The following is a 27,271-nucleotide window of genomic DNA, read 5'->3' as shown; positions in this document are numbered from 1 at the left end:
CGAGTCTGGTGGAGCTGGACCAGCTTCCGGACTTTAGCCCCGTGGAAGCTAAGCTTTTCATGGGAGACCTAGGGGATAAAAAAGTCTCAAAAATCTACCAAACACTGATCACTCACTGCTCCTCTTCCCTGGTGTCGTTGAAGGCCTCTTGGGAGGTGGATGTTGGTCCGTTGGATGAGGATGACTGGCGGGAGGCGCTGGAATCCCCCGAGGCACGCCTATAGCAGTGAGGTTGCGATTCATACAATATAAATACTTGCATCGGGCTTATTACACCAGAGAGAGACTGTGGAGGGCGGGCCTTATTGCTTCCCCAGACTGCCTGCGCTGCGGGGCTGAGAGAGGCACGTTGGTGCATACTGTGTGGTCGTGTGTGAGCCTGGTCCGGTTCTGGGGTGGGGTGTGGGACTGCCTATCGGAGGTGCTGGAATGGGATCTACCTCGTACACCTAGGTTGGGTCTTCTTCATGTCCTAGATCAAGTGGGTGGTAACATTTATAAGCGCCATCTCCTTCTATTAGGCCTTGTTGTAGCCAAGAGGGATCTGGCGAGGGCCTGGAAGAGTGACCGCGCCCCCCCACTTTGCGCATGGAAGGCGGGCTTGGACTTCCTCATGGGGCTGGAATTGCTGGTGTTTGAGGCCAGGGGCTGCCCTCGGAAACATTACAAGATCTGGAAGCGGTGGGCGGACTATAGAGACCTGACATTGGAACCTCCCGCTGAAACTGAAGATGATCTATCCACTGATTGAGATCTCAGGGCCTGGATAGCTCCAAGACACTTAGTCGTGTTTTCTTATATATACTGCAGCTGATTGTGATCACGTGCATCGGGTTAGGGCGGGATAAGGGGTGGGTAGTGGGAAATGTTACAGTTGTGGGGGGGGATAATGGGGCGGGTAGGGGCTAGACAGAAGTTTGAGCTATACGTATATTCTACTGTATTTTGCCTGCTGATGTGTTCTCCTGTTCTTGGAGGACTGTACACTTGATCTGCTTGAACTTCTAATAAATACTGTTATGAAAAAAAAAAGTATTAAAAATTGTAAGGTGAGCTCTCCACATAACCCCATACATAGGATGAGTATGACAAAAGAAAATCCTATGTTGGTACAATTTCTCCCTATTCCATGCAGGAGGTGATTGAAAGCAATTGGCACATCTGCTGTTATTCCTAAAGTTGCAATCAAAATGAAAAACACAACACTCAGCTAGTCAACCCCTTAGTAGGTCCAAACTGCTAAGTGCATTTGCCAATGTTAAACAATTAAGGAGGATTTCATCAAGGGACTTGGCTCTGGTTCCTTTCAGGAAGGTTGCAGGGGAAGAGCTAACCAGTGTACTGTTGGTTTCAGAGCAGACAAGGAACTTTGTGGAGTCTTCTGGAACAACCTTGGCAGCAAAAGGTATTTATTTTTGTGATGTAAGTGTGGCAATATGCGCACCCGCTGGCAAATCAGAGGAGGGCTCTAATACTGAATGAGCATGGTGGGTTAAAATGTAACCAGGTTTTCATGCCCCTGGGTGTAGGACAGACAACAGATGCTAGAAGGATTTGGTGGAATTGAGCAGTTCACATGAAAGAATTATTACGAACCATTCACAATAATAGAGCCATCGACATGAAATGCCAAAATTGGTCCCATCGCAGGGTGGCCTGGAGTATATCCCTCAGAGAACAGAGTTGCACCCCTTCAGCAACACAGAGGATCACTTCACTTCTGCTTGGAGCAGTAAGGGGCATGAGGGAGGGGCTGACAAAATTGACTGGTAGGACACCAGGCACAGCTGCCAGGTTGTGTCCTAGTTGCAACTTTCATGGGTTTAAATTCTTTATAGAAATAGAAAAACAGAGAGGTCCTAACGAATTACCCTATACTGTTCCTCCAGGAGACCTGGTTGTTTGAGTGCCCTGCAGTGGAGTGGTTTGTTGCCATAGCTTTTAATGCAATACCTTGCTAAGAGGGAGAGCCGTGGGTGGACTACTTATATTTGTATCTGTCCGCTATGAGAACAAGGTAACGAAGCTTCAAACTACTTATGGGCTCTTGCTGGTCTAATTGATTTGCTCAATAATAACAAGGGGTTAAAACAAATGATCAGTCTAAATGTGTATGTTCCTCCTGTTTGCCCCTTACCCAAGTTAAGGATGTGGAAAAATTGATATATGATTATGCAGATGCTTCGCTTGTGGAGAAATCATGGGGGAGGGATGAGAGAGTGAAAAATCAGCATTCTAAGCCTGTGATGTGACTATGAAAGCGGTATGGTTACCTTTTCTGAAAATCCCAAGGAAGGAGATGTGAAGGTTCCGTCTCGTTTAGTCTAACTGAACTTAAGCAATGTTAATGGTCGGAGTATTGACGATATTCCTGCTGTGAGAACCCTCAAACATGGTACTAGTAATTTGCACATTGACTATGTGCTGGTTCCAGTACAGCAGTTCTATTGTGTAAAAACAATTTAGAGTCTTAGATATGGGGCCTAGTTTTGCCATTAGTTTGGAGTTCAAAGAAAATTGTTTTGCCCTGTTTAAGTGTCATCTCGTCTCTTGAAGTAGTTTGCATAAAAGAACGTGAGTTTTAATTACCGAAGATGCATTGCAGGGTCTTTCCTCAATAGGATCGAGCATCAGGACCTGGAAGCTGGTCAAGACATGTTGGATTGCCATTATAGGTTAAGAAAGCAATTGCTAGCACACTTCAAACTGGCAAAGGGGGTCCTTAGTACAAGAGGTAAAAGAAACAGCTGACTTTAGGAGTATTGTCAGGTGAGTAGAAGAGTGCAAATAGGAGTTGTTGTCACTTCAAGTCAAAACCTAGTGACATCAGCTTAAAAGCAGCAACGGAGGCTGCGAAAATCGCCTATCAAAACCTAGGGTCCCATAAAAAGATGGAGTTTTAAAGGTTAAATTGGGAGCTAGTGCTATCTGCCATTGTTAAAGAAAATAGTAAGCACTTTTGGCGGCTTGTGATTTCTACAACTCTTTCATCACTGTCCTCTCTTTAGGCATAGATGAGTGAGGAAGATTCATTCACTTTTATACATTCGTATTCCAGGTCGGCTCTGAAGTGGAGGCACAAGTGATTGCAAGTACTCAGACGGTGGTAATGGTGTCCAAAATATTCAGTTGTATGAAAGCCTCCAGGGCTTTTGTCCCCGGCATAGCTTCCATCTGTAATATTTAGGAAAGAAATGGGGATTAATGTTTAGTGGGTTCTTACAATGGGTAATGCTAACATACATTTTCCCAGATCCCTGGAAAGGAGTCATAGTGAAGCACATTAACAAAAATGGTGAACTAGATGAGCTTGTTAACCATCATTTAATTTCCTCTATATTCTTTCTAAACTTTATGTTCAAACTTTGTTAAAACACTTCACTGCTTGGGTGTTTGACTTATCCCTGTGGAGCAATGAGGCTTCAAGCCAAAGCAATCTATGATGTTTCACTGTCTCATGCAGAGGAGGTTTAAAGGAAATGAATAAAGTCAGAAGGTGGCCTTTGCTGACTTCCAAGCGGGTTTCAACAAGGTGTACAGAGTTGCGCTCTGGCGTAAACTTCAGCAAGGGACTATATCTGGAGCACTGTTAAGCCTTGTGATGAAAATGCATAGTGACAACTGAGTCCAAATAGGTCTGGAAGGACAAGGAAGCCTGTCAAGGAAAATTCCTGTTGAGAATGGCTTACGGCAGGTGTGTTTTAGCACCCTTGATATTTATTCAGTTTATTGAGGACCTCCCACCAGATGTTACATGATATGCACAGTTACTCTCCTAAGATTGAGGGCAGGCATACCAGCTGCCTCATGTACGCAGACGACCTGGTGGCGATGGATCTAATCCCTATAGGGCTCAAAAGAAAATTAAATGCCTGAACACTTATGGTCTTGAAAACAAATTGACGATAAAAGTTGATGAAACAAAAACCTTATTTTTCGCTAGAAAGAACATTCTGCTTGGTTCTTAGGTAATGTGCGGTCGGAGAAAGTTATAGAGTATAAGAATAGGGGCACCAACCTTTTACATGATCGGAGGTGGGATAAAGATGTGATTTCCCGGACACTTGTACTATCAACCAAAGTCAATGGCCTAAAGAAGTTTTTTTGTTTTTTTATAAATCTTTTTATGAAAATAACGAGCCACCCATGCTGCAAGACTCACATCACAATACCTTTGGCCAATCCCATACACACACACATATATAAACATTCCTCATATAGTAAGTAAGCGGTTCTCCAAAAGCTCTAGGCGACTTGGGTAACTGTCGCACTCGTGTGGCGAAGAACAGTATAATAAAGCCCGGGAGTAGTTACAGTGAACCATACACCGGAGGGGATCACTCGCAGTCACGTATTTATGGAGCGGAGAAGTAAGCCGCAATCATGTCTCCTGGGTCGCCGTGTTCCAAAATTCTGGAACATGGCGACCCGGGAGACATGATTGCGGCTTACTTCTCCGCTCCATAAATACCGGACTGCGAGTGATCCCCTCCGGTGTATGGTTCACTGTAACTACTCCCGGGCTTTATTATACTGTTCTTCGCCACACGAGTGCAACAGTTACCCAAGTCGCCTAGAGCTTTTGGAGAACCGCTTACTTACCTCATATCTACCATCTTACTTCTGACTCTGACTCTCCACTTCCCATGATACAACTTTTTCCGGTCAAGAGCCCCACCGGGGCGGAAATATCACCGGTGGAGCGACCCTAAAAATGTTCTACACACACGTCGCAGCCCTGATGAGTCGCGTGAAAATTGTACCAACGCGACGAAACACGTGTCGGCTGGCTATGGAGTGATTAAACATTCGGAAATCATAACTACGATTGTTTTTTTATATCGGATTACTCAAGCTGTCTTGATTACTGTATCATCACTTGTATAATTTGTTCATTACTGTATACTGTACTCATGGTGTGTGCATAGGCATTTCTTCGATTTATGTTGTTGCATGTCAGTTGTCCCTGACATCCAATCAATTGAGTGGTTAAGGGGTTTTTCCACTCGCCAGTTGCACCACACTTAAGAATTTGACCACTAAACTTTTTTGCGTACACTTTTGGCAGAGCGCCCTTTAATTTACTCTGTGCTTCCCAAACCCTTCTTAGTCATTTCATTTATTCCTCATATAGTAGTTGACAACTCTTGGATCACCCCACATCCCACTCATTCAGCTATATTGTTTCTTGTTCCTGTTCAGGTCTAGGCCTAAATAAGTTTGACTGCAGATTTGGTAGCTAGACCTTTGATTCACTAGTAAAGTGATAAAAGGCAAAATAATACCCCAGGCTCTTTACGGTGCAGAGGTGCTGGAAATGGGTCGGAGGGTTGCTTGGGAAGGTTTAGAAGGTCATTCCTAGAAACTGCTCCTTGATTTACCAAAAAATGCTATGATACAAGTTGTAAGAAGGGAGTTGCGAACAGCAGCCTGGAGTGCGCTGGCGGATGCCATTGCTTTACGTTTTTATTTCTCAATTTAAAATGGGGCCCCTGGTGATAAACTTTCAGTGCTAATTTTACCTGAGATGTTGGCAACCTTCCACACTAGGAGGAACCCTGTGATAGAGAGCAAGTAAAGAACTTCCAGGCTCGTCAACATTTCCGAGGGAAGTATAGAGGCTCAAGTTAGTCAAATAAAGAGCATCCTAAAACAATGGGCTATCGGAACCATTTGGAGAGAGCACCTTCAGTATTTCAAAGTTAAGAGTTTATTTATCCCCTTTTTAGCTTCGCAGGAGAGCATAGATTGGGAAACATCCTTTACAACGCAACTTTTACCACGCAGTGCCTTTACGACGCAACTTTTACAACGCAAACAATTACAACGCATTGCGCTGGGGGGCACTCTAGGATAGGGAATAGATTTAATTTACTATCCAACACCTTCCCTAGTGTCCACGGGGACTGGAGTTGGAATAGTAAATTAAACTATTCACTATCCAGCACCCCAAAGCGCTATGCGTTGTAACAGCATGCGTTGTAAAAACTGCGATGTAAAAGCATGCCATGTAAAAGCATGCGTTGTAATGTCATACATCCGCATAGATTTCTTTCCATACCTATATACAATTCCAGATAAGTCTCAACCGAATGAATTTTGCAGCTAATGGTGGGACCTGACCCAAGTTGGCGTATATTGTGGTTAAAAACCAATGTTGCTAAGGGCCATGGCCAATGCCCCTGCAAGTGGAATAGGAAATATTCTGTGATCTATTGATTGTGCAATCTTCCACGAGGAAAAGAAGATTATTCTTCGGCCTTTATTAAAACAAGCATTTGCAATGCAATAGGTCTCGCATTCACGAGAGTTTGAGCTATTACAATTGCAAATAACAATGCCTTTTATTTTTGTTTTCATTTTAAAAACATAAAGGGCTTTGTCATTTACAAAACCAATAGCTCCAACTTTCCTACTGCGAGACCTATTGGCAACGCCAGTGCTTGTTTATAAATGGTTCAGGGTGTATCACAGTTATTATTTACTTGCGTTCTGTGGATCAATGTTTTGGCATGTAGAGTAACAAACGGCAGCTTTCAACAGGTCACAGAGATAGCATTCAAGGTCTACACTTATATAATGTTTGTCTATGCACAGTGATTTACGCTGCTAGCAGTACTCTTTGGCGACCCACTGTCAGAACTGTGAAACAAGTTAAATATGGAACAGATGCATGAGGAATGTGCAACAAGGTTTAAACGAATATAACAGTTTTATGGATAATTTTGAACCATCCTTCAGAAAAGAACATGGTTTGGCTGTTTTTTCTTCAAATGGCAAATACAAGTTGCCCATCTTCAGTATCACGTTTTAAAGCAACGGTTAAGCATACTAATGAAGTCTGAAGACAAGAGAAAACAACCTTTTGCAGGGAAGAGACCTTATATGACAATCACACTAATTGTAAGAAGACCAATCTGCCTTGCAAATGAAAAGCATTAACAAGAAGTATTGCAATGGCAATGCGTCTGGCTTGGCGATGAAGGAAAAAAATGGCTTGAGAAGTCTGAAGTAAGAAATGCAAAGTACTGCATTTTTAATAAGTAAAGACTCAATTTGTTAACATTTGTTTTAGTGCAATTTGTGCGCTGCTATATGTGCAGTTGTTGGTAGATTGTAAACATATTAAAACTTACTTTACTAAGCATTGACAAAGTCAAGAGGTCTCAGCTATAAAAGGTCGAGCTATAGGGCATGTGAACTGGATTGTCTATAGGTGTCGGAATGAGTTTAAGTTGTGGGAGGGTGTTCATGATGGGACATGACTGAGTACTCTGGAGCGGAGGCTGAAGTTAGGCACAAAGTCAGTGGACCATAACTGAAGGAAGTGCGAAGTCAGTGGGCCAGATTAGATGCTCATCCAATACTTGTCCTCTCTCAGGCGTGCACAGTGCAATGGTCACATATGTCCCATTTGTAAATAGAATTTCTAATTATTCACAATATTAAACTTTTTTTAAATCAAAGTGCATAGTTAATTAAAGCCATTACACCGGCAGAAATATATAAAAGAGCAATAGAATGTTGTTTCTACAAGAGAAATCGTTAAAAATGCTGTCTGGATGTATATATTTGCGCAGCTGTGCGTTTAAAAGGGCTTTATCAAAAAATATTCATAAGCATAGATATCGAGAGAAATTCAAAGTGTCAGTGCATATTTCGGAAGTATTTCATTGAAGTGCATGCTTCAAAGATATTTCATTACGGGTCCTGTTGTTGGGACTCACTTGCTGGGCTGACCTACTAGGTCATTGATCGTGGTTTTTATTTTATTCACAATAAAAGCACGGTTGTTACTCGTTTACATCATCCTTCAAACAAGAATTCACACAATCAAGGAGTCTTCTAGGTTCATGGGTAAGTTTGTTGTAGTCGGATATGTCTGGATGAACTAACAGAAAACTCACAGACTCACTCCAGCACCGGTCAGGCGGCATGCTGTGTGAAGCACAGGAGTTTTGTTCACGTGTTTTAAGTAGGGCCTTAATTACATAGATCACAATCCTTTTAAATAACTACACCATCCCGTTTTTCATCTCACTTAATGCACTGCAGTTCTCAATCGGATTGTACCTACAGGCAGGTACACACGAGTCCTGAAAATCGCGACGCTCTAATAAAACCAGTGAATGCAGTTTCGAACCCGACTGGCTCCCTCTCGGCCAGCTGGTTGTGTCTTGTAATTCACAATGTGTTATGTGCTCCGGAAAACTGAGCGACTCGAAGAATTCACAGAACACGCCCAAACCTCTGTCACCTCTGGCCAGGCTTAAACTTTCTCAGGCTGTGCCAGTCTGACAGTTTTGGCACTGCCCTCGCTTCGGCCGCGGCTAATGGCGGAGCTAAAGTGAGTGCTCTTTGCCCGGCGTGCAACTGACGGACAACACGCGGCGTCGAGCGCCTCGCCACATGTTCTGGGCCCAGAAGGCTCTGCTAATTTCCTGACGGGCTGGGAAGCTTGGCAGACGATTAAAGGCATGACTTCATATTTCCCATATTCATTTAACTAGGGGGGGAAATGATGGCTTTTGCAGATATAAACATCCCGTCAGAAAGATAAACACTAGCGCCGGAGCTGCTTACGGTCTAGCCCACAGGGGTAGAACAAGGACGGGTTCACAAAACATTTTTCGTTGAGGATATGTGCGTTAAGTTGTGAGGCAGTGAAAAAAGAGCTACTTTGGCTGGAGCGTCTGGTCACTGCGCATGCGCGTTTGAGCCAGTTCCTTTGGGCGGGACTTCCGGCTTCGGAAGTCCCGCGCACGCGCCCACGGAGTGCCTGAGAGCGGGGCTCCCATGCCCGAGGGAGAGCCCCGGCTTCAGAAGTCCCGAATGGCGGTAAGTGGAGCTTAGTTTTAGGGGGGAAGGGGGTGCGCTTGTGTGTGTGTGTATGTGTGCAGTGGCGCCGGGGGGGAGGGGGGTCTCTGTATGTGTGCGTGCGTGTGTGTAGGTGCGCTAGTGTGTGTGTGTAGGTGCGGCGGCGAGGGGGGGTGCGTGTGTGTATGCATTGTGCGCGCGCATGTGTGCCAACTTCAAGAAATCGGAGGGATGTGCACGGCGCGGAGCTGGACGTGCGCGTTCGTGCACCCAAATCCGGCAGAAAAGCTCGTAACACCCTCTTGTCCCTCATTCCCCCGAGACGGGCAGCTATAAGTCTCCAGCTGGACGCATCCTTCGGATGCGATTCCAGCTAGACCTAAAAAGGACAGTAATAGTTGAGAGAAAGGGGTTTAAAATTGTTATATCACCTTAGATACCAGGACTTAGCCATTGCCACCGGTCAATACCTATAAAAAATTGTAACATCCCAGGCTCAGCTTTTTTAATCTTAGTGTTTGAGGAACAAAGGCTGGCATGCCCTTAAGTTGATGGTGTGGCTTCTTCAACTGAAAAGCAAATGTAGTTACATCAAGAGGATGCCTCGATGGGTTGGAAATTGGGAAAGTTGACCCCGTTAGCAAGGATTAAGAGAGTACCTCATGATTGAGATAAACAACTATGCACATTGCACTTTATTATGCTCAAGTGAGGAAAATGAGTTGTATGCTGTTAGTGTTTTGTTAGCCTTTTTTAAAAAAATGTTTCAACTTAAGCAGTACAAAGCTGCTGACCTTTGCAAGTGGTATTCGCATTAAGAGGATGATCAGGCAAGGCCATGTGAGAGATGGGAAATTTGATCTGTTAATAGGGTTGACTAAGAGAGCCCATGTGATTGTGAAAATCTGCTATGCCTGCTGCAATTTATAATGTTATTCATGAGCAAAACGAGTAGCATGCTAATGGTTAATTTGGCACCTTTTGTCTTTTTAATGTTCTCTTAATATATATGTGGGATTTTGGGTTCTTGACCAATCATTGTGTTTTAGTGTCAGACATTTTAAGTGTTTATATGGTCATTCGTCGAAGTCATGTTTTGGTTAAATTGATCTAAATGTGTGCAGAGCACTACTAATTATATGACATTTTTGACTGTTTACTAATAAATTGGGTAAGGTGCAATATTTCAGTAAGAATTTATTTCTTGGAAATAAAGTATTTAAGGATTTTTTACAAAAAGCTCTTATTACAGATAAGTTTGGAAACCCTGCTTTACAATGAACATGAATTACTACAAGAGGGGTTAATGCATAACCCCATGTTATGACAACTGAAATGTGTGCTGGATGATCAGTTTAACCCTTTTGCTGCTAGGTGCCCCCTCAATGCCAAGCGATTTGGGGTAGTGAGCGCTTAAGCCTCCTTATCATTTTGTCCACATAAGCTACCCATTCCAAATTCGAATCCTTTTTTTCAAACATCCTAGGGATTCTAAAGATATCCAGGGTTTGAGTATTCTACTGGAGAGAACCAAGAAAATAGCCAAAATATATCTAACTTTTAGGACCTGAGGGAAAAATAGTAAAAGGTCCTCTGGCTAAAACGGTCTGTTTTTTTGCATAAAAATGGCATCAACTAACAGTTTGATGTGCTAAAATCACCATATTCCCAGCTTTAACAAACATGGAGAGCTGAATCAAAACCCCTATTTTTTACCACATTTTTGTCATTTTTCAAAGAAGCAGTACATTTTGCATATTTTTTTGGTTTTAACCTACTTCCAGTTTGTGGTGCAAACCAGTGTAAAACCCATGGTGATCCAGGAAATTATATATTTCTGAAAAGTAAACAACATTCGTAATTTGGCAAGGGGTCATATGTGTAAATTCCTCATGGTCTTCCCAAAGAAACTAACTTGAAATAAATAAATATTGAAAAAGAGTAAGGATTAAAACAGCCATTTGTGACAAGATTTTAATCTGTAATTTTTTGTCACGATGATGATTTACAAAAGCAAGGTACTATTATGTTTGCTAAATGCTTTGAGCTGTGGGGATATATAGGGTTTGTACGTTCTCAAAGATCCCTAGGTACCCAGAGCCAACAACTGACGTGGATCAAACAATGGTTTTTCATTGTGTACTGAGACTATACTTAATTCATATGGTGAAACATGAGGAGTGAAAAATAGGTGTCACAGTAACCTATGGATTTCCGAAATTAGCACAAGATATGCAGTTGAGGCGCAGTGGTTATTATTACATTTATGAATTAGTGTACCTTTACAAGCATATGAATTAGAGGTTTTTTTTCAAAATGTCTTCTTTCTTACACATTGGCTTGCATTTGGAAGGCACTAATGCAGTGAAATCCAATCTGTAATAAATATTATCCGGCTACTCTAGGCTACCACATGTTTTGTGATAACAATAGTACCTCCTTTGTGCGGGTAGGCCTAGTGGCTGCGACACAAAATGCAACGTGTATACATCACATTTCTCCCACTCAAAAGTGACCCTTTTTTTTCCCTAAGCGGGTAGTTGTGGCTTTTGGGCCCCAGCTCAGTTGCTACCTAGGGAAACCTACCACACTTGTACATTTTTAAAAACTAGACACCTAGAGGAATCTATGGTGGAACGACTTGCGTGGCCCTCAGCAGTTGTTTTACCCAGAATCCCTTGAAAGCCTCAAACTTTGACTAAACCAACATTTTCCGTGCGTTTCTGTGATGGAAAGTTCGGGAATCTGCAGGGAGTCACACACTTCCTTCCACCTAGCATTCCCCTATATCTTCTGATAAAAAAAGTACCTAGCTTGTGTGGGTAGGCTAGTGCCCGCAACAGGAAAGGCCCCAAAAAAGAATGTGGAGAAATCAAAATGTCCCATCACAAAAATGACCTGATTGACAATTGGGGGTAGCAGAGTTTTTTTGGGCTGCTTTTGGATGGCCACCTAAGGAAACCTGCCAAACCCAAACAGTTCTGAAGGCAAGACAATCAGCGGAGTCCAGGTTGGTATGCCTTTCGTGCATCTAACAACGTTTTCTTACCCACAAAGCCCTGAAATCCTCAAACATTACCTAAAATTGCACATTTGTATTGCATTTCTGCAATGTAAACTTTTGGAATCCGCATGAATCCACCAAATTCCTACCAGCCAGCATTCTCCCACTGGTCATGATAACAGAAAGACTTTGTTCCTGGGGAAGGGGGGGGGGGGGGGGAGAGAGAATCTGACCATTGCAAGAGGGCTGCCTGAGTCCTCCAATAATAGTTCCTGTGGTCTAGTGGGTGTATCCTTGCTTGGGGATCGCCATCCTACGGTGATGTCCAAGTAGGCATCCACCGGGGAATGGTACCATAAAAAAAGGGTGAATCTTTGCTGAGATATGCTCCCAGCATTGATGCAAGTGAAACCAAATAGTCCAATCAGCTCATTTTACTTTCACTTTCTGTATAATGACGGTGGTGGGCCATGGGCGCCGATCATCATTTCACAGAAAAGAAAAAAAAAGTATTTGTTGGCGGAACAGGTGTGGACACTGAACCAGTTAATGATCTTTTAGTTTGCTTAGGTTCAGAGGATAATGAGGTTTAATAATTAATTTCTAGATTATTAACAAAAAGATTCTCCTAAAGAAGAGCATACATCTGAAAACACATTGAGGTTGTGGAATGAGGGTGCCAAAAATGCCTCTATGCATTTATAAAAAAAAAAGAAATATTACAATAATACAGAATATTAAAAATGTTGTTCCATCTCCCTCTTGTGTGTGCACTACAACTAAGGAAAGACGCCTTGGATTATTGAGTGGACTAACATTTAGTGTGTTGCCATGAACAGAACTCGGTATGCATTGGATAAGAGGCAGCTAAAGGCCCTTGGAACCTGGGTAATAAAAAACTGCTCAACATAATAGTGATTCCTTGTGAAATATTAATTTTAAAAATAATCTTATTAATTCTAGGGTAGGGAACAATAACTCTGTATTCTTATGTTCAACACATCCACATACAGCTTAGATGCCCCAACCGCTCAGGTTGAGGATTCAATAAAAACACATGCCGCCAAAATCAGACCCATGAGGGCCTAGTTAAATGGAAGCAAATTTTCTGCAAAAAATACCATCAGATTAGAATTTCAGTCATCAAATCAAATTTCACCTCTGCAAACAGCAGGATTACTTTAAAAACATTGATGCATTTTTTTATATACAAAGACAAGCTAGCAAACTCTGGATATATGATAACATATTCAGCAATTTGTCCAGTCTGCTGACACCGTCAGATGAGAAGCACGGAGAGAAAGTGTCAGAAACTCCAGCTGGAGCTTTTGGAGCACAGACATTGCTTCCAAAGAGGGCCAAGGCAATGCCAGAGTGGGGAGGCGGGGGTACACAGCTCACTCCATGACATTTCTCTTGAGGGAGAGTGCTTGCTACTAGCTACAGAAAGGTCATACTCCTAGAGGTATTTTTGTGATGCTTCTTATGACGGGCTGAGATAGTCTACTGTGGTTTTGCGATACATAGGCCCCCTCCTGCTTCTGAGGAGACTTAAATGGAGTAGAACATTAAGGATCCTTCACAATTGGTTTCTCCAAAAAGCAAGAGCATCAAGTTCATTCAAGGCCCTAGTGTGCCCAAGCACACACTTTTCACACGTCCTGACTTCTGATTAACCAGTCATGTATGGATCAGAGATGGACTTTTGTTTTTCTTCTTGAGGAACACAGTTTGAAATCGAAGAAATGGGAAAAAAGATACACAAATACATTTTTGGAACCCAAATAAAGGAGCTCTTAACCAGTGTCTGTACTGTGCTGGAAAAAAGACCATTGTGTGTGCTTGCTATGGCACGGTGTCATACCCAACAGATTTCTGAGACCAAGTCTGAAGCCTCTCGGGTGCCACCTGTTGCTATTGGAGAGTTACTGCTAGTTAACTTTCACTTACTTCATCTTCAACTAACATCACAAATACTATTAGGTTAAGTGGTTTGTTCAAAACATTACAGCATTAGGAAACAGGAATATTTTAACACATTATTAATGTGATTTGATTCTCACTCAGACTACTGATACCAAGGAAAGGCCGGAATTTAAATTATTAAAATTCCAATTAATATTGCCAAACCACCTACTGTCAAATAAATGGTTTATCTTTAAATAATCGAAGAGTTACTATATTTATTTTTAAAGCAATATAGACCCACAGTTTCTGTGGAAGAATGAGGCTAGAGAAAAGCAAGTTACCAGTTTGCCAAAGACAACTTTCAGTTTTGCAGAGGTCGTCCAATAATTCTAACATTGACACTGATATACTTTAGATCAGTAACTCCTTACCGTTTGGAAACTGCGTGGAGGCAAACCTTGTTAACAGAATTCCAGCTCCTTCAATCAATGCTAAAAGAACACCACCCACAGCAGCAGAGCCAGCCATTGCAAGTGGTCCATCTAAGAAAAATTGTTAGCAGAAATAAATATTCACATTACCAAATTAAGCAATTGTGTCCTGAAATCTAAAGAATGCAATCCAGCACATGTTTTCTAAACACTGTTTTTCCTCTTGAGAGTAGGAGTCAGCTAAATTAGCACTCTAGATATGGACACTGGCATACATAACTTCAGAACCTAGCTACTTGATTGCAAGTACTTTTTCAACACACCTGGTCAATAGTTGCAGCACACAAACTATACACAATATGCACAACAGTTTAGGATAACATCGGCCAGTGAGTTCTTTGCCAATGTGTATGGACATCTAAATGCAAAGTCATGCAATGTTGTCTTACTTCTTGTAGCTAATATAGCTCCTGTTAAGGCCCCACTTGTGATGGAGTTCCAGGGGTCTTCTTTGCCCCTGAATTTCACCATACTGCAGTCAATCATGGAGAACAAACCACCCCAGATGGCAAAACTACCTAGGCAGTGAGAAATACATACATAAAAATCATTTTAGACACAAAACAACTAAAATCACAAAAACTCTGGTATGTTGCAAATATTTTGAAACACTCAATACATATTGAAAAATATGGAGTAAAAAGCAGAGTTAATAAAGGCATTCATTTATCATTATCCTTATGGTGTGCATCGCAGGTGATTTGCTCAGCCTTTACATATGCGGGGAGAAGCGTGGAGGGGGTTCTTGGGTCTCAAACAAAGGTTGCTAATTTGTACCCCTGATTCAGCATCTTACGAATCTTCTATGAAGTAATAAATATTAGAGTAATTTCCCACAGCTTGTGAGGACCCTAGATATAACCAAACATAACACATAGAGGGTGACGTTTTAAGCATCTCTAATAAAGAGCAGCACTTTGCAAACCCTATCAACGGAAAGTCTTCATTAGTTTTAAGTTTTTTTCTGCACTGCAAAAACTATAACTCAAATTGGTACCTTCATGTCTGATAAAATAGGAAAAATGCAGACGAATGGACTTTAATATTAATAGCACAAAACAGCACCCTACTCTCCTAATGAAAAAAGGGTCTACCATATCCCATGGTGCCTAGAACTGGTAGCAGACTCTCCAGGAGTTTGTGATTTAGTGATTCACACCAAAAAATAAAAAAATAAAAAAATTGCTAAGCTGGCAGGTTTGCAAAAAATAACAACAGCTTTTCACAAAAGTGCCTCTGAAAATCAGAGAATGCAGCCCCTCCCCTCTTACTGGTCCATCGTTACCCACTGAGCCAAAAAAGAGAGTCAGCAGGCAGGTGTGTATTTACTCCTCAGCCTGCTGCTGTCTGTGTTGTTTCACCCTGGAGACAGTCTGCTGCTATTTGGCAGCTTCACAGGTTCAGGTGTAGTTTCCATCCACCATGTCCTCACTGTGCGGGCTGCTCAGATTGTAGCTTTTTTAAGAGCAACAAATAATATTGTAAAGACCAGCATCACGTTTAACCGCGTGGATAATGTGTTGTACTGTCATCCCGGTGTAGTTTTGGCTGGGGTTGTTAAATCTATGTCCAGGTTACAGCCAGTCACACTATCGCTTCGTGCAATTGGTGAGGTGCAGGCCAAACAAAATGCCTGCTGGATATACAGGCTAATGGAGGCAGAGCTGGCCACAGAAAGTGTGGCACACCCGCATTTATGCACCTGTACAGTTATCTTTTCATGAAAATAGGTGTCGTTTTTACTGTTTCTTGAAATGAAATCAAGGCGCCCATGTGGGCGACACATCAGTTTTAACAGGATGTGTTCAGTGGCTACAGTTTCAAGCATTTCGATATGTAAATTTCAAAAGTAGTGAGGCCCTGCAAGCAAATGCCTCGCAGTATTACAAAAGAATAAAGGTTATTTTGATGCGTAGATGTCTTTTTTTAATTTGAAAAAAAAAGTCCTGCTCCCTGTGTTGCACTAGCCCCGTTGTTCTGAATAAAAATAGTAACATTAACTTGGTTCTATATAGCGATTAGTGGTATGACCTTGCAACTTCAAAGCACCAGACATGGTCAGACTTGGATAAAAAATTGCCCTGGGCACTAAAAATAAATGTGGAGCCCATTAGCAAAGCAGGTCAGTTTTGACATTGTAAGAAGACACTGTATGGGTACTTTGTAAGGTGAAGAAAACTGCATACATCATTGTGGTAATATCACGGAAATCAACTGGGAAAGCCGATACATTTGGCCATATAACAGGCTGACAAACTGCCAAAAATCCAGCCCACACACAGATCTGTCAGAACAGCTTCTCAGGGGCTGCCCAATTGCCCTACAGGCCAGCTCGAAGAATTTAATAGAAACCACCAAGGTGAAGACCTCGCTCCACAAACATTTTAAATAAAAACTTGGCACAGACTTTTGAATTTTTTGTTTGAGCATACGAAAGTATGTTGCCTGTTTCTGATGTTAATTATCGTAATCACTACATTCTGATTTTAGTATTGCTGATTTCCGATTTTTGTACTGCAAAATTTGCTAATATATGCTGCAATATCCTGGGGGATATCTGGGTAGTTGTTTCACAGTTATTTTTTATTTGTAGGTTATTTTGAGTTGAGTTGGATGTCAGCAGCGTGGAAAAGCAATGCCGGTTCCCGAAGGAAGCAGGGAGCCGGCTGGGACCATGGGGGCATTGGGCCTCCCCCCATGGTCCCCAAAGTTGTGTATAGGCCCTGGGGGAAGGGTTTCCCAGGGAGAATAGAAATTAGTGATAGGTGGTATTTTTTTTCTTACTGTCAAATTCGGAGTCACGCACCCAGTGTGGCGCTCAGCGTGGCCCCCTGGTGTGCACGTGCTGGGTGCGCGACTCCTACGCGTTGGGTGCACAACTGATATCGCTGCGTTGGGTGTGCGACTCCAAGCTAAAAAAAAAAGTAATATTTTTCAGATATACATCAAGCTTATGTGTTTAGATCTTGGGTGGCCATTATGTTTATTGAGAGATGTTGGTACCTATACGTAAGTACTTATGCAGAGTCTTAAGTTGCTGAGGAAGACTCTGTTACCCTCTTCTGTAAAATGTACACCATCTCTCCTATAGATGCCATTCATATTGAAACACAGATTGATGTGGTAAATGGACCCCCATCCTATAATCTCGGAGAAAAGCAGAAACAGCATTATTGACATGGTTTCTAGCTTTCTCAATCTGTGGACAAAATTGATTGGACCAGTTCCATTTGTGCCTTTGGCATATGTTAGAATAGACAAAGGCAGTTTGGGGGAAAAGTGACATCAATTCTCCAAAGGTGTCCTTCATAAGCATTTCCAGGCCTACCCTAGACCTACCCCAGTTAAAGTGCCAAGGTCATTGCCACCACAGTGCACAATTATGAGGTCAGGGTGTTGGAGATGCAAAAAGGACTTAACCAATGGCATCAATTAATGCCACTTTAGCCCTCTCTTTCCAATCCATGTAATGTCAATATTTGGCAAAGCTAGGTCTTTGTCAATGCCTCTGTTTTCTGCATACATTTGGCTGCAGAAAATATGGCTGTGTCCCACACTCCATACTCTAAAAGGAGGTCTGGATACACTCAGAAGGTGTCTGTATGTGAAATGGCAGTTTTTCTAAAATGGTGGATAAGATGCAGTTTTGAAAAAAGAAAATAAATGATTGGCTGTTTGAAAACATTCTAGACTGAAAAGTAGGGTGCATGTTTTTTTTAAAGCATGTTTCTTATTGGTTAACAAAAACTGTTTGAAAGGAACATTACATAGGATAAGGTGATATTAAAAGTCAAGCACACATGCTGTTTGGATTAGCAACATTGTGTGCTGAACTTGTGACCTGTGTGCTCAGTTGAGTGTTACTATGGTAACAGGCAGTAAGCAGATTGGGGGTAAAGTTCAAACTTATGTCAATTGGAAAGGATTGAAATGTGTAACTGTTAGACCTGGCATCTTTGGCGTGGTTTCCCCCTATCTTTTTGCCTCTACCTCCTGTATTTTTGATGCTGTGCTGGATTTCGTTTTTGCTGGTTTAGATGCTTTGGACACTCTGCCACTGCTGATCAGTGCCAGAGTGTAAGTGCTCCCTATGTAAATTGTTATTCTGATTGGATATACATGTTTGGCATATTTGTATCACCATGAAGTCCCTAGTGCACTGGGTGTGCCAGGGCTGGTGATGACAAATGCTACTAGTGGGCCTGCAGCACTGATTGTGCCACCCACAGGAGTAGCTCTAGAATGGCGTCTCAGGCCTGCCATTGCAGTGCCTATGTGCAGTTTAGAAACTGCCATGTCCTCCTGGTCAGTGTCCCCACTGACCAGGCCTACCCTTCCCTTTTTGTGCACATCAGTCACCCCTATGGAAGGCCCAAGGTACCCCCCTGGGCAGGGTGCAGTGTATGTAAACGGTAGAGCATGTACTAGTGCAGGTGACATGCTCTGATAGTGAATAGAAGCCATTTTCGTTTTTCGCTCTTGTAAGGCTATCTTGCTCTATAGATTAACATGGGGGATGCTGGCTACAGTGGCTTCCAGCATTTCTTCCCATAGTAACAAGATGGGACATAAGTATCTAGTATCCCTGAACTCAGAATTTAATAACACATCTTTTAGGAAAGGTTGTTTTTAAATCCTGTGTTTGAGAACAGCACTTTTAGAAATTTGCTGTTCTCTTGTCTGACCCTTCTGTGTGCCTTGGCCTGTTTGTGTATTGACTGTCTGGTTTGAGAGTGACAGGAGCTGGGGATTCCCCAGGAGGCTGGCTGAGGCAGCCCTAGGCTGATGACTGAGTGGTGGGAGGAGTTAGCACCTGGGCCTGAATAGGGCTGTGCCTGCCTTCCACAATGCTGGCTCCACCTCCTGCTGGGCGGCTGACGACCCTGCCCCTCACTCTGAAAGGAAAGAAGAAGCCAGCAAAACAAAGTACTCAGGAAACACCCAGAACTGGTTCAGACCGGGCTCAGGGCCCACATGCACAGAGAGAACAAAGACTTTAGGGGTATAAGTACAGGACCCCTGACAACAGAAAATTAGATCATCCTGGAATCAAGAAGGAACCTCTGCCAAGGAGAAAGCTGAAACTGAAGAAGGAAGACTGTCCTGCTGTTGCTCTGCTGGACTGACCTGCTGTTGCTTTGCTGCCAAGGAGAGGGGAAGTCCCAGGAACAAAATTCTTCACCCCCAGCTTCCCTGAACTCTGCTGAGAGAGTTCTGTCCTTCCTAGAGTGCTTGATCCAGTTGTTGGGCCTCTGGAAGTTGTACCTGTGCTGCGAAGCTTGAAACTAAGCTTGAGAGACTTTTGCAATCGAAAAGTGTCGCATCGCTCGCTTGCGGAGCGCATCCCCGACAGTGCGAGAAGTTTCCCGCCGCTACGAAGGTCGAGATCGTCGCAGCGCATGACGCCGCTGCCAGAGCCGTCGCATCCTTCGTTTGCGGGATGCACCAGACCGGTGCGGGAAAGTCGAACATCGCTGCGAGTGTCGACGCAGAGCCTGTCGTTGCTGGGTGAGATCGCCGCACCACTTGCTTGTGGACCGCATCACGTCGCTGCGAGCATCGTCGCAGAATCATCGCATCGAGGAGCTGCGAGAGAGAGGATCACCGCTGGACCGCGCATCGTCGCCCCGGAGATCGTCGCAGCTCCTACGAGATCGTTGCATCGTACCTTTTGCGAGAACAGACTTCCTATGGAACCTACGCACCGGAATCCATACAAGTGGCCTTCCCCCCCATACAGACCGGATTCGTCGCAACACGCCCGCTGCTGCAGCGGGGTTGTCGCATCGCCTCCCCAGGGTCTCAGGAGCAACGCATCGCTTGTTTTCCACCGCACCAGCTTCTGCTTTTGGAACTTTGTTGCAACTAAAAGGTACTGAGAGTAAACGTGACGCAACTGTGAACTTTTCACGCATCTGTGGTTTATTCTATCGCAACTTAAAGAACTTTATTTCAAACCTTAAGAACTCTTTTCAAATCATATTCTTGAACTGTGTAAGTTGGATTTTTGTCGTTTTGGTCTTGTGTAGTTTAGATTAAAATACCTTTATTTTTCTAAACTGTTGTGGAGTCAGTTTGTGGTGCTTTCACTGTGTTACTGTGAGTGTTGGTACAAATACTTTACGCATTGCCTCTGGTTAGCCTAGACTGCTCGTGCCAAGCTACCTAGAGGGTGAGCAGGGGTTCTCTCAGAGGGTTATCTCCTTGCCCTGACTAGAAGCAAGGGTCCCTATTTGGACAGTGGTACCTACCTCTGCCAACTAGAGACCCCCAGTTCTAACATTAGTGGTCAGGCGGTGGGATTTGAACTTGTATTTGTACTTGACCCACAGTAATTGGTGTACATCACTAGTGAGTGCAGACCACTACGCCACCGCATACTACTGGTTTTTGATTTTTCTATTTTTGAGTAACTCTTCTGAAACATCATGTCTTTGAATGGGAAAGCACCTAGTAAGGAAGCAGAATTAGAGTTTCGCATTGAGGATCTGTATTCTTACAAAGTTACACAGCTTTAGCAATTCTGCAACCAGTTTCAGTGCCCCATAAAGAGCAGCTACAGGAAGGAGGAGCTGCAAAAAGTCTTGAAGGCCCATTGGGAGGCACAAGGGGGAAATGATGATGTGGATGTAGAAAATCGCTTTCAAGTCACAGATCTGCCGGTGGGCAAAGTAGGTGCAGGAGCTGGCAGCAACCATTCCAGCAGGGGCCTCTCCCCAGAAGAGTTACAAGAAAATCAGAGAGTGAGAGAATATGAGTTGGAAGTTCTGAAAATGAAAATGAAGCCATTGGAAATGGATAAAGAGAGAGAAAAGGCGGCGGAGGAGAGCAAAAGTGCCCGCGCCTTGGAGGAAAAGAAATTGCTTTTGGCTCATGAGTTGAGCATGAGAGAACTGGATCTTAAAGCCAAGGAGGTGGATGCCAGTTCTAATGGTGGCAGCGCGCAGCCAGTGCATGGGGGTAAAATATATATTCCCAAAGACCTGGTACAGAATTACCATAGGAGTGAGGATATTTATGCCTGGTTCACTTCGTATGAAATTGCATTGAAGATGAATGGTGTGCCCGATCAGCACTGGGGGGCGGGCCTGTGGAAACATTTTGAGGCTTCTGGGAGGAGTGCTCTAGAGCCCTTAGAGTTGGCCGATGCCATGACCTACCCCAATATGAAGGAGGCCTTATGTCTCAGGTATGGCCTTACTCCAGAGCAGTATAGACTGCAGTTTAGAAACTCCAAGAAGAGAGAGTCTGAGACTTGGATGGAGTGTGTGAATTTGTACTTGCGTGCACTGGAAGTTTGGATGAAGGGCAGTAAAGTAACTTATTTTAAGGGGTAGTTGCATTTAATCAGTTGGGAGCACTTGAGTAGTCTTTGTGTTCCAGAGCTGCACCAGCATCTTTTAGACAGCAAGCTGACAGACCCCATTGAGCTTGCTAAGGAGGCGGACCGCTGGACCAGTACCAGGGTCCACAGAGGAATTGTGGGTACCACAGCCAAAGGTGGGCAGGGTCCCCAGCGGAAGAGTGGGGGGGACAAGGGTAACCAAAAGGAGTTCTCACAAGGGCCCAAAAATAGTTCTCAGGGAAAGGAATTCCCACCCTCCAAACCTAGACAGCCATGGCACCCTAAGGGCAGGTGGGACAATAGAGACAGAAGAACTAACCAGGGTCCCCCCTACCTGCTATCACTGCAATGAGGTGGGCCACATCGCTCCAAGCTGTCCCAAGAAGAAGCCAGCACCCACTGGTGCTCCAGCCCCAGGGTTAGCAAGTGTAGCTTTGGGCGGGGATTTGATTTCTAGTGGGGAGGTGGGCTTAGCAGTTATGTCCTTGTCTCTCTAGGAGACCGAGAGATGGTCCAGGAAACCTTACTGCCCTCTAACACTAAGAAGTATGGGCAGAAGGTGACCATCAATGGGAGGGAGATTGAGGCTCCGAGAGACACAGGAGCCAGCGTGACATCCGTGAGGTGTCAGTGGGCGTCTGAAGAGCATATCATCCCTGATGTACTCCGCCCTGTAGTGGCAGCTGACAGCTCAGTGCGCCTCTGCAAGCTGGCGAGGGTTCCCTTTGAATGGGGGGGGGGGGGGGGGTCTCTGGTCTTTTGGAAGTAGTTGGTAGTGATGCCTTGCCTGTAGACTGTCTGTTAGGTAACGACCTGGAGAGTTCTCCATGGAAGGATGTAGAACACAGAACTCACTTGGAGATGTTGGGTCTGCCTACGTGGATTTGCGTGACCACGCGTGCTATGGCAGCCAGTAAGGGTGATTCAGCAGAACTGGAGCCTGAAACAGTGGCCCAGAGACCTGCCAGGAGAGGAAGAGGCAGAGGGCGCCGGAAACCAGCCCCAGCCGTTCCCACGGTCCAGGAGGAAGCAGAACCTGAGGGGGATGCCCTGGAACATACAGGCGAACAGGTGGCCAAACTGGGAGACCTACCTGAGCTGACCCATTGGCAGCAGGAAGGTGGTCCCTCCAGGGAGGAATTCTGCCAGACGCAGAAAGAATGCCCTTCCCTCATTGGTCTGCGGCAACAGGCTGTAGATCAGGCGGCAGGTGGAGCAGCCAGAGATCACTTTATCTACTGGGAAGATGACTTATTGTATAGTGAGCCTAAGTTTGCTGAGCCCGGTGCAGCCCGTGTGCTGGTGGTACCCGAGCGCTTCAGAAACTTCCTAATGGGTCTGGCTCATGACGGGCCTCTTGCAGGACATCTGGGGCAAGACAAGACCCTGAACCGGCTTGTCACCCACTTCCACTGGCCCCAGATGAGAAAGCACGTTGGTTCCTTTTGCAGATCTTGCCAAACCTGTCAAGCCAGTGGCAAGACTGGAATGAAGTTGAAGGCATCCCTCCAACCCTTCCCAGTGGTGAGCACCCCTTTCGAGTGGGTTGGCGTAGACATAGTAGGGCCCCTGGACCCCAAGACAGCCTTAGGCAACAGGTTCATCCTGGTCTTGGTGGACCATGCCACCCGGTACCCGGAAGCAGTACCTCTCAGGACATTCACAGCACCCGTGGTGGGCCGTGCATTGATGGTGATCTTTTCCCGTGTGGGGTTCCCCAGAGAGGTGGTCTCCGACCGGGGTACCAACTTCATCTCTAAGTACATGTAGTCTCTGTGGGAGGAGTGTGGGGTAACTTATAAGTTCACCACTCCTTACCACCCTCAAGGAAATGGGTTGGTTGAAAGGTTCAACCGGACCCTGAAAGGTATGATTATGGACCTAGCGGAGCCCATGAGACGGAAGTGGGACGTCTTGTTACCATGCCTGTTGTTTGCCTACAGGGAGGTGCCTCAGAAGTCCTTAGGGTTCAGTCCCTTTGAACTCCTGTATGGCCACCCTGTTAGAGGACCTCTCTCACTGGTGAAGGAGGGCTGGGAAAAGTCCCGTGGGAAAACCCCCAGGATGTGTTCAGCTATGTGCTGGCCATCCGCAACCAGACACAACGCTTCAGGAAGCTCGCTCAGGCGAACCTGGAAGCAAGCCAGGAAGAAATGAAAAGATGGTACGACCAGAATACCACTCTGGTCGAATTTCAACCTGGGCAGAAAGTGTGGGTGACGGCGCCAATGGAGCCTTGTGCGCTCCAAGACAAGTGGACTGGGCCATATGAGGTGGTGAAAAGGAAGAGTGAGGTAACCTACCTGGTTAACCTGAGGACTCCCAGGTAGCCCCTGAGAGTCTTACATGTGAACCGCCTCAAACCACACTTTGAGAGGTCTGAAGTAACCATGCTCATGGCTACAGATGCAGGAATGGAAGAGGATAGTGATCCTCTCCCTGACCTCCTGGCAGTTAAAGAGCAAGATGGGTCAGTGGATCGTGTGGTCCTCTCGCCCACCCTGACCCCAGAACAGCAGAGTGACTGTTGCCAAGTGCTGGGTCAGTTCTCCTCCCTGTTCTCCCTGACCCCAGGAGTCACCACCTGGTGCGTCCATGATGTGGACACTGGAGACAGTCTGCCTGTGAAACAAAAATTTTACAGGGTAGCTGACAAGGTCAGGGCCAGCATCAAGGAAGAGGTTTCCAAGATTTTGGCGCTAGGGGTGATTGAGCCCTCCAGCAGCCCCTGGGCTAGCCCAGTGGTCCTGGTGCCCAAGAAAGCTGCTACGCCCGGTGGCCCTCCAGAACTCCGGTTTTGCGTGGACTACCGTGGGCACAATGCGGTCACGAAGACTGACCCACACCCCATCCCCAGAGCTGATGAGCTTGTGGATCGGTTGGGAGCTGCCAAGTACCTCAGTACCTTTGATTTGACTTCTGGGTACTGGCAGGATTGCCTTAACTGATGGGGCCAAAGAGAGGTCAGCATTTTCAACGCCAGAGGGGCACTTCCAGTTCCGAGTCATGCCCTTTGGGTTGAAAAATGCCCCTGCCACAATCCAGAGACTGGTTAACCAGGTACTGTCCGGGCTGGAGGAATTCAGCGCCGCATACCTGGATGACATTGCTGTGTTCAGCTCCACGTGGGAGGAACACCTGCAACACCTCTGTGAAGTGTTGAAGGCTCTGCAAAGGGCAGGCCTCACTATCAAGGCCAGCAAGTGCCAGATAGGGCAGGGATCCGTGGTGTATTTGGGATACCAGGTGGGGAGCGGCCAGGTGGCGCCCCTACAGGCAAAGATTGATACCATTCTGGCTTGGGAGCCCCCAAGACCCAGACAGAGGTGAGAGCCTTTTTAGGACTCACCGGGTATTACAGACGGTTTGTCAAGGGATATGGCACCATTGTCGCCCCCTTGACAGAACTCACTTTCAAGAAGTTGCCCAAAAGAGTTGACTGGACTGACTCCTGCCAAACTGCTTTTGATGCCCTGAAAACTGCAATGTGCACAGCACCGGTGCTCAAGGCACCTGACTTTTCCAGTGAGTTCATAGTACAGACAGACGCTTCAGAGCATGGTGTGGGAGCAGTACTCTCACAAGTCACGGAGGAGAATGGAGACCAGCCGGTAGCTTTCATTAGTAGGAGGCTACTCCCCAGGGAACAGAGGTGGAGTGCGATTGAGAGAGAAGCTTTTGCTGTGGTCTGGGCTCTGAAGAAGCTGAGGCCCTACCTGTTTGGGACTCACTTCCGTGTTCAGATCGACTATAGGCCCCTCAGATGGTTAATGCAAATGAGGGGTGAGAACCCAAAACTGTTGAGGTGGTCCATCTCCCTACAGGGAATGGACTTTACGGTGGAACACCGTCCTGGCACAGAGCACACCAACGCTGATGGTCTGTCCAGGTTTTTCTGCCTTAGTGAAGAGAACTCCCAAGAGGGTGGGTAGTTCTCCCCACTTTCAGCTGGAGGGGACACGTGTTAGACCTGGTATCTTTGGCGTGGTTTCCCCCTATCTTTTTGCCTCTACCTCCTGTATTTTTGATGCTGTGCTGGATTTCGTTTTTGCTGGTTTAGATGCTTTGGACACTCTGCCACTGCTGATCAGTGCCAGAGTGTAAGTGCTCCCTATGTAAATTGTTATTCTGATTGGATATACATGTTTGGCATATTTGTATCACCATGAAGTCCCTAGTAAAGTGCACTGGGTGTGCCAGGGCTGGTGATGACAAATGCTACTAGTGGGCCTGCAGCACTGATTGTGCCACCCACAGGAGTAGCTCTAAAATGGTGTCTCAGGCCAGCCACTGCAGTGCCTATGTGCAGTTTAGAAACTGCCATGTCCTCCTGGTCAGTGTCCCCACTGACCAGGCCTACCCTTCCCTTTTTGTACACATCAGTCACCCTATGGAAGGCCCAAGGTACCCCCCTGGGCAGGGTGCAGTGTATGTAAAAGGTAGAGCATGTACTAGTGCAGGTGACATGCTCCGATAGTGAATGGCAGCCATTTTCGTTTTTCACTATTGTAAGGCTATCTTGCTCCATAGCAGTGGCTTCCAGCATTTCTTCCCATAGGAACAAGATGGGACATAAGTATCTAGTATCCCTGAACTCAGAATTTAATAACACATATTTTAGGAAAGGTTGTTTTTAAATCCTGTGTTTGAGAACAGCACTTTTAGAAAGTTGCTGTTCTCTTGTCTGACCCTTCTGTGTGCCTTGGCCTGTTTGTGTATTGACTGTCTGGTTTGAGAGTGACAGGGGCTGGGGATACCCCAGGAGGCTGGCTGAGTCAGCCCTAGGCTGAATGACTGCATTTGCAACTGGAGTGGTGGGAGGAGTTAGCACCTGGGCCTGAATAGGGCTGTGCCTGCCTTCCACAATGCTGGCTCCACCTCCTGCTGGGCGGCTGACGACCCTGCCCCTCACTCTGAAAGGAAAGAAGAAGCCAGCAAAAGAAAGTACTCAGGAAACACCCAGAACTGGTTCAGACCGGGCTCAGGGCCCACATGCACAGAGAGAACAAAGACTTTAGGGGTATAAGTACAGGACCCCTGACAACAGAAAATTAGATCATCCTGGAATCAAGAAGGAACCTCTGCCAAGGAGAAAGCTGAAACTGAAGAAGGAAGACTGTCCTGCTGTTGCTCTGCTGGACTGACCTGCTGTTGCTTTTCTGCCAAGGAGAGGGGAAGGACTTTGCTGTTGAGCTGTGTCCCCTGTCTTGAAGGAATCTCCAAGGGCCTGAGTAGAGCTGGCTCCCTGTTCTGAAGTCCCAGGAACAAAAGGATTTCACCCCCAGCTTCCCTGAACTCTGCTGAGAGAGTTCTGTCCTTCCTAGAGTGCTTGATCCAGTTGTGGGGCCTCTGGAAGTTGTACCTGTGCTGGGAAGCTTGAAACTAAGCTTGAGAGACTTTTGCAATCGAAAAGTGTCGCATCGCTCGCTTGCGGAGCGCATCCCCGACAGTGCGAGAAGTTTCCCGCCGCTACGAAGGTCGAGATCGTCGCATCGCCTGACGCCGCTGCCAGAGCCGTCGCATCCTTCGTTTGCGGGACGCACCAGACCGGTGCGGGAAAGTCGAACATCGCTGCGAGTGTCGTCGCAGAGCCGGTCGTCGCTGGGTGAGATCACCGCACCACTTGCTTGTGCACCGCATCACGTCGCTGCGAGCATCGTCGCAGAATCATCGCATCGAGGAGCTGCGAGAGAGAGGATCACCGCT

The 27,271-nt window shown here is 45.4% G+C and overlaps 1 protein-coding gene across 1 annotated transcript in view; it reads right to left on the bottom strand.

Moving 5' to 3' along the window:
- The window catches only part of TIMM17A (translocase of inner mitochondrial membrane 17A), a 186,211-nt gene that overhangs the window by 67,452 nt on the left and 91,488 nt on the right, over positions 1–27,271 (bottom strand). The window contains exons 4-5 of the mRNA XM_078644156.1: positions 14,610–14,738; positions 14,161–14,271 (exon numbers count right to left, since the gene is read on the bottom strand). Of these exons, the coding sequence (XP_078500282.1) occupies positions 14,161–14,271; positions 14,610–14,738 (240 nt within the window). The remainder of the gene's footprint in view (positions 1–14,160; positions 14,272–14,609; positions 14,739–27,271) is intronic.

This window comes from Lissotriton helveticus, chromosome 5_1 (genome assembly GCF_964261635.1).
Source record: "Lissotriton helveticus chromosome 5_1, aLisHel1.1, whole genome shotgun sequence".
NCBI lineage: Eukaryota > Metazoa > Chordata > Amphibia > Caudata > Salamandridae > Lissotriton > Lissotriton helveticus.
Note: the sequence above shows the minus strand (reverse complement) of the source record. Positions and strands in the feature narration are given on the sequence as shown.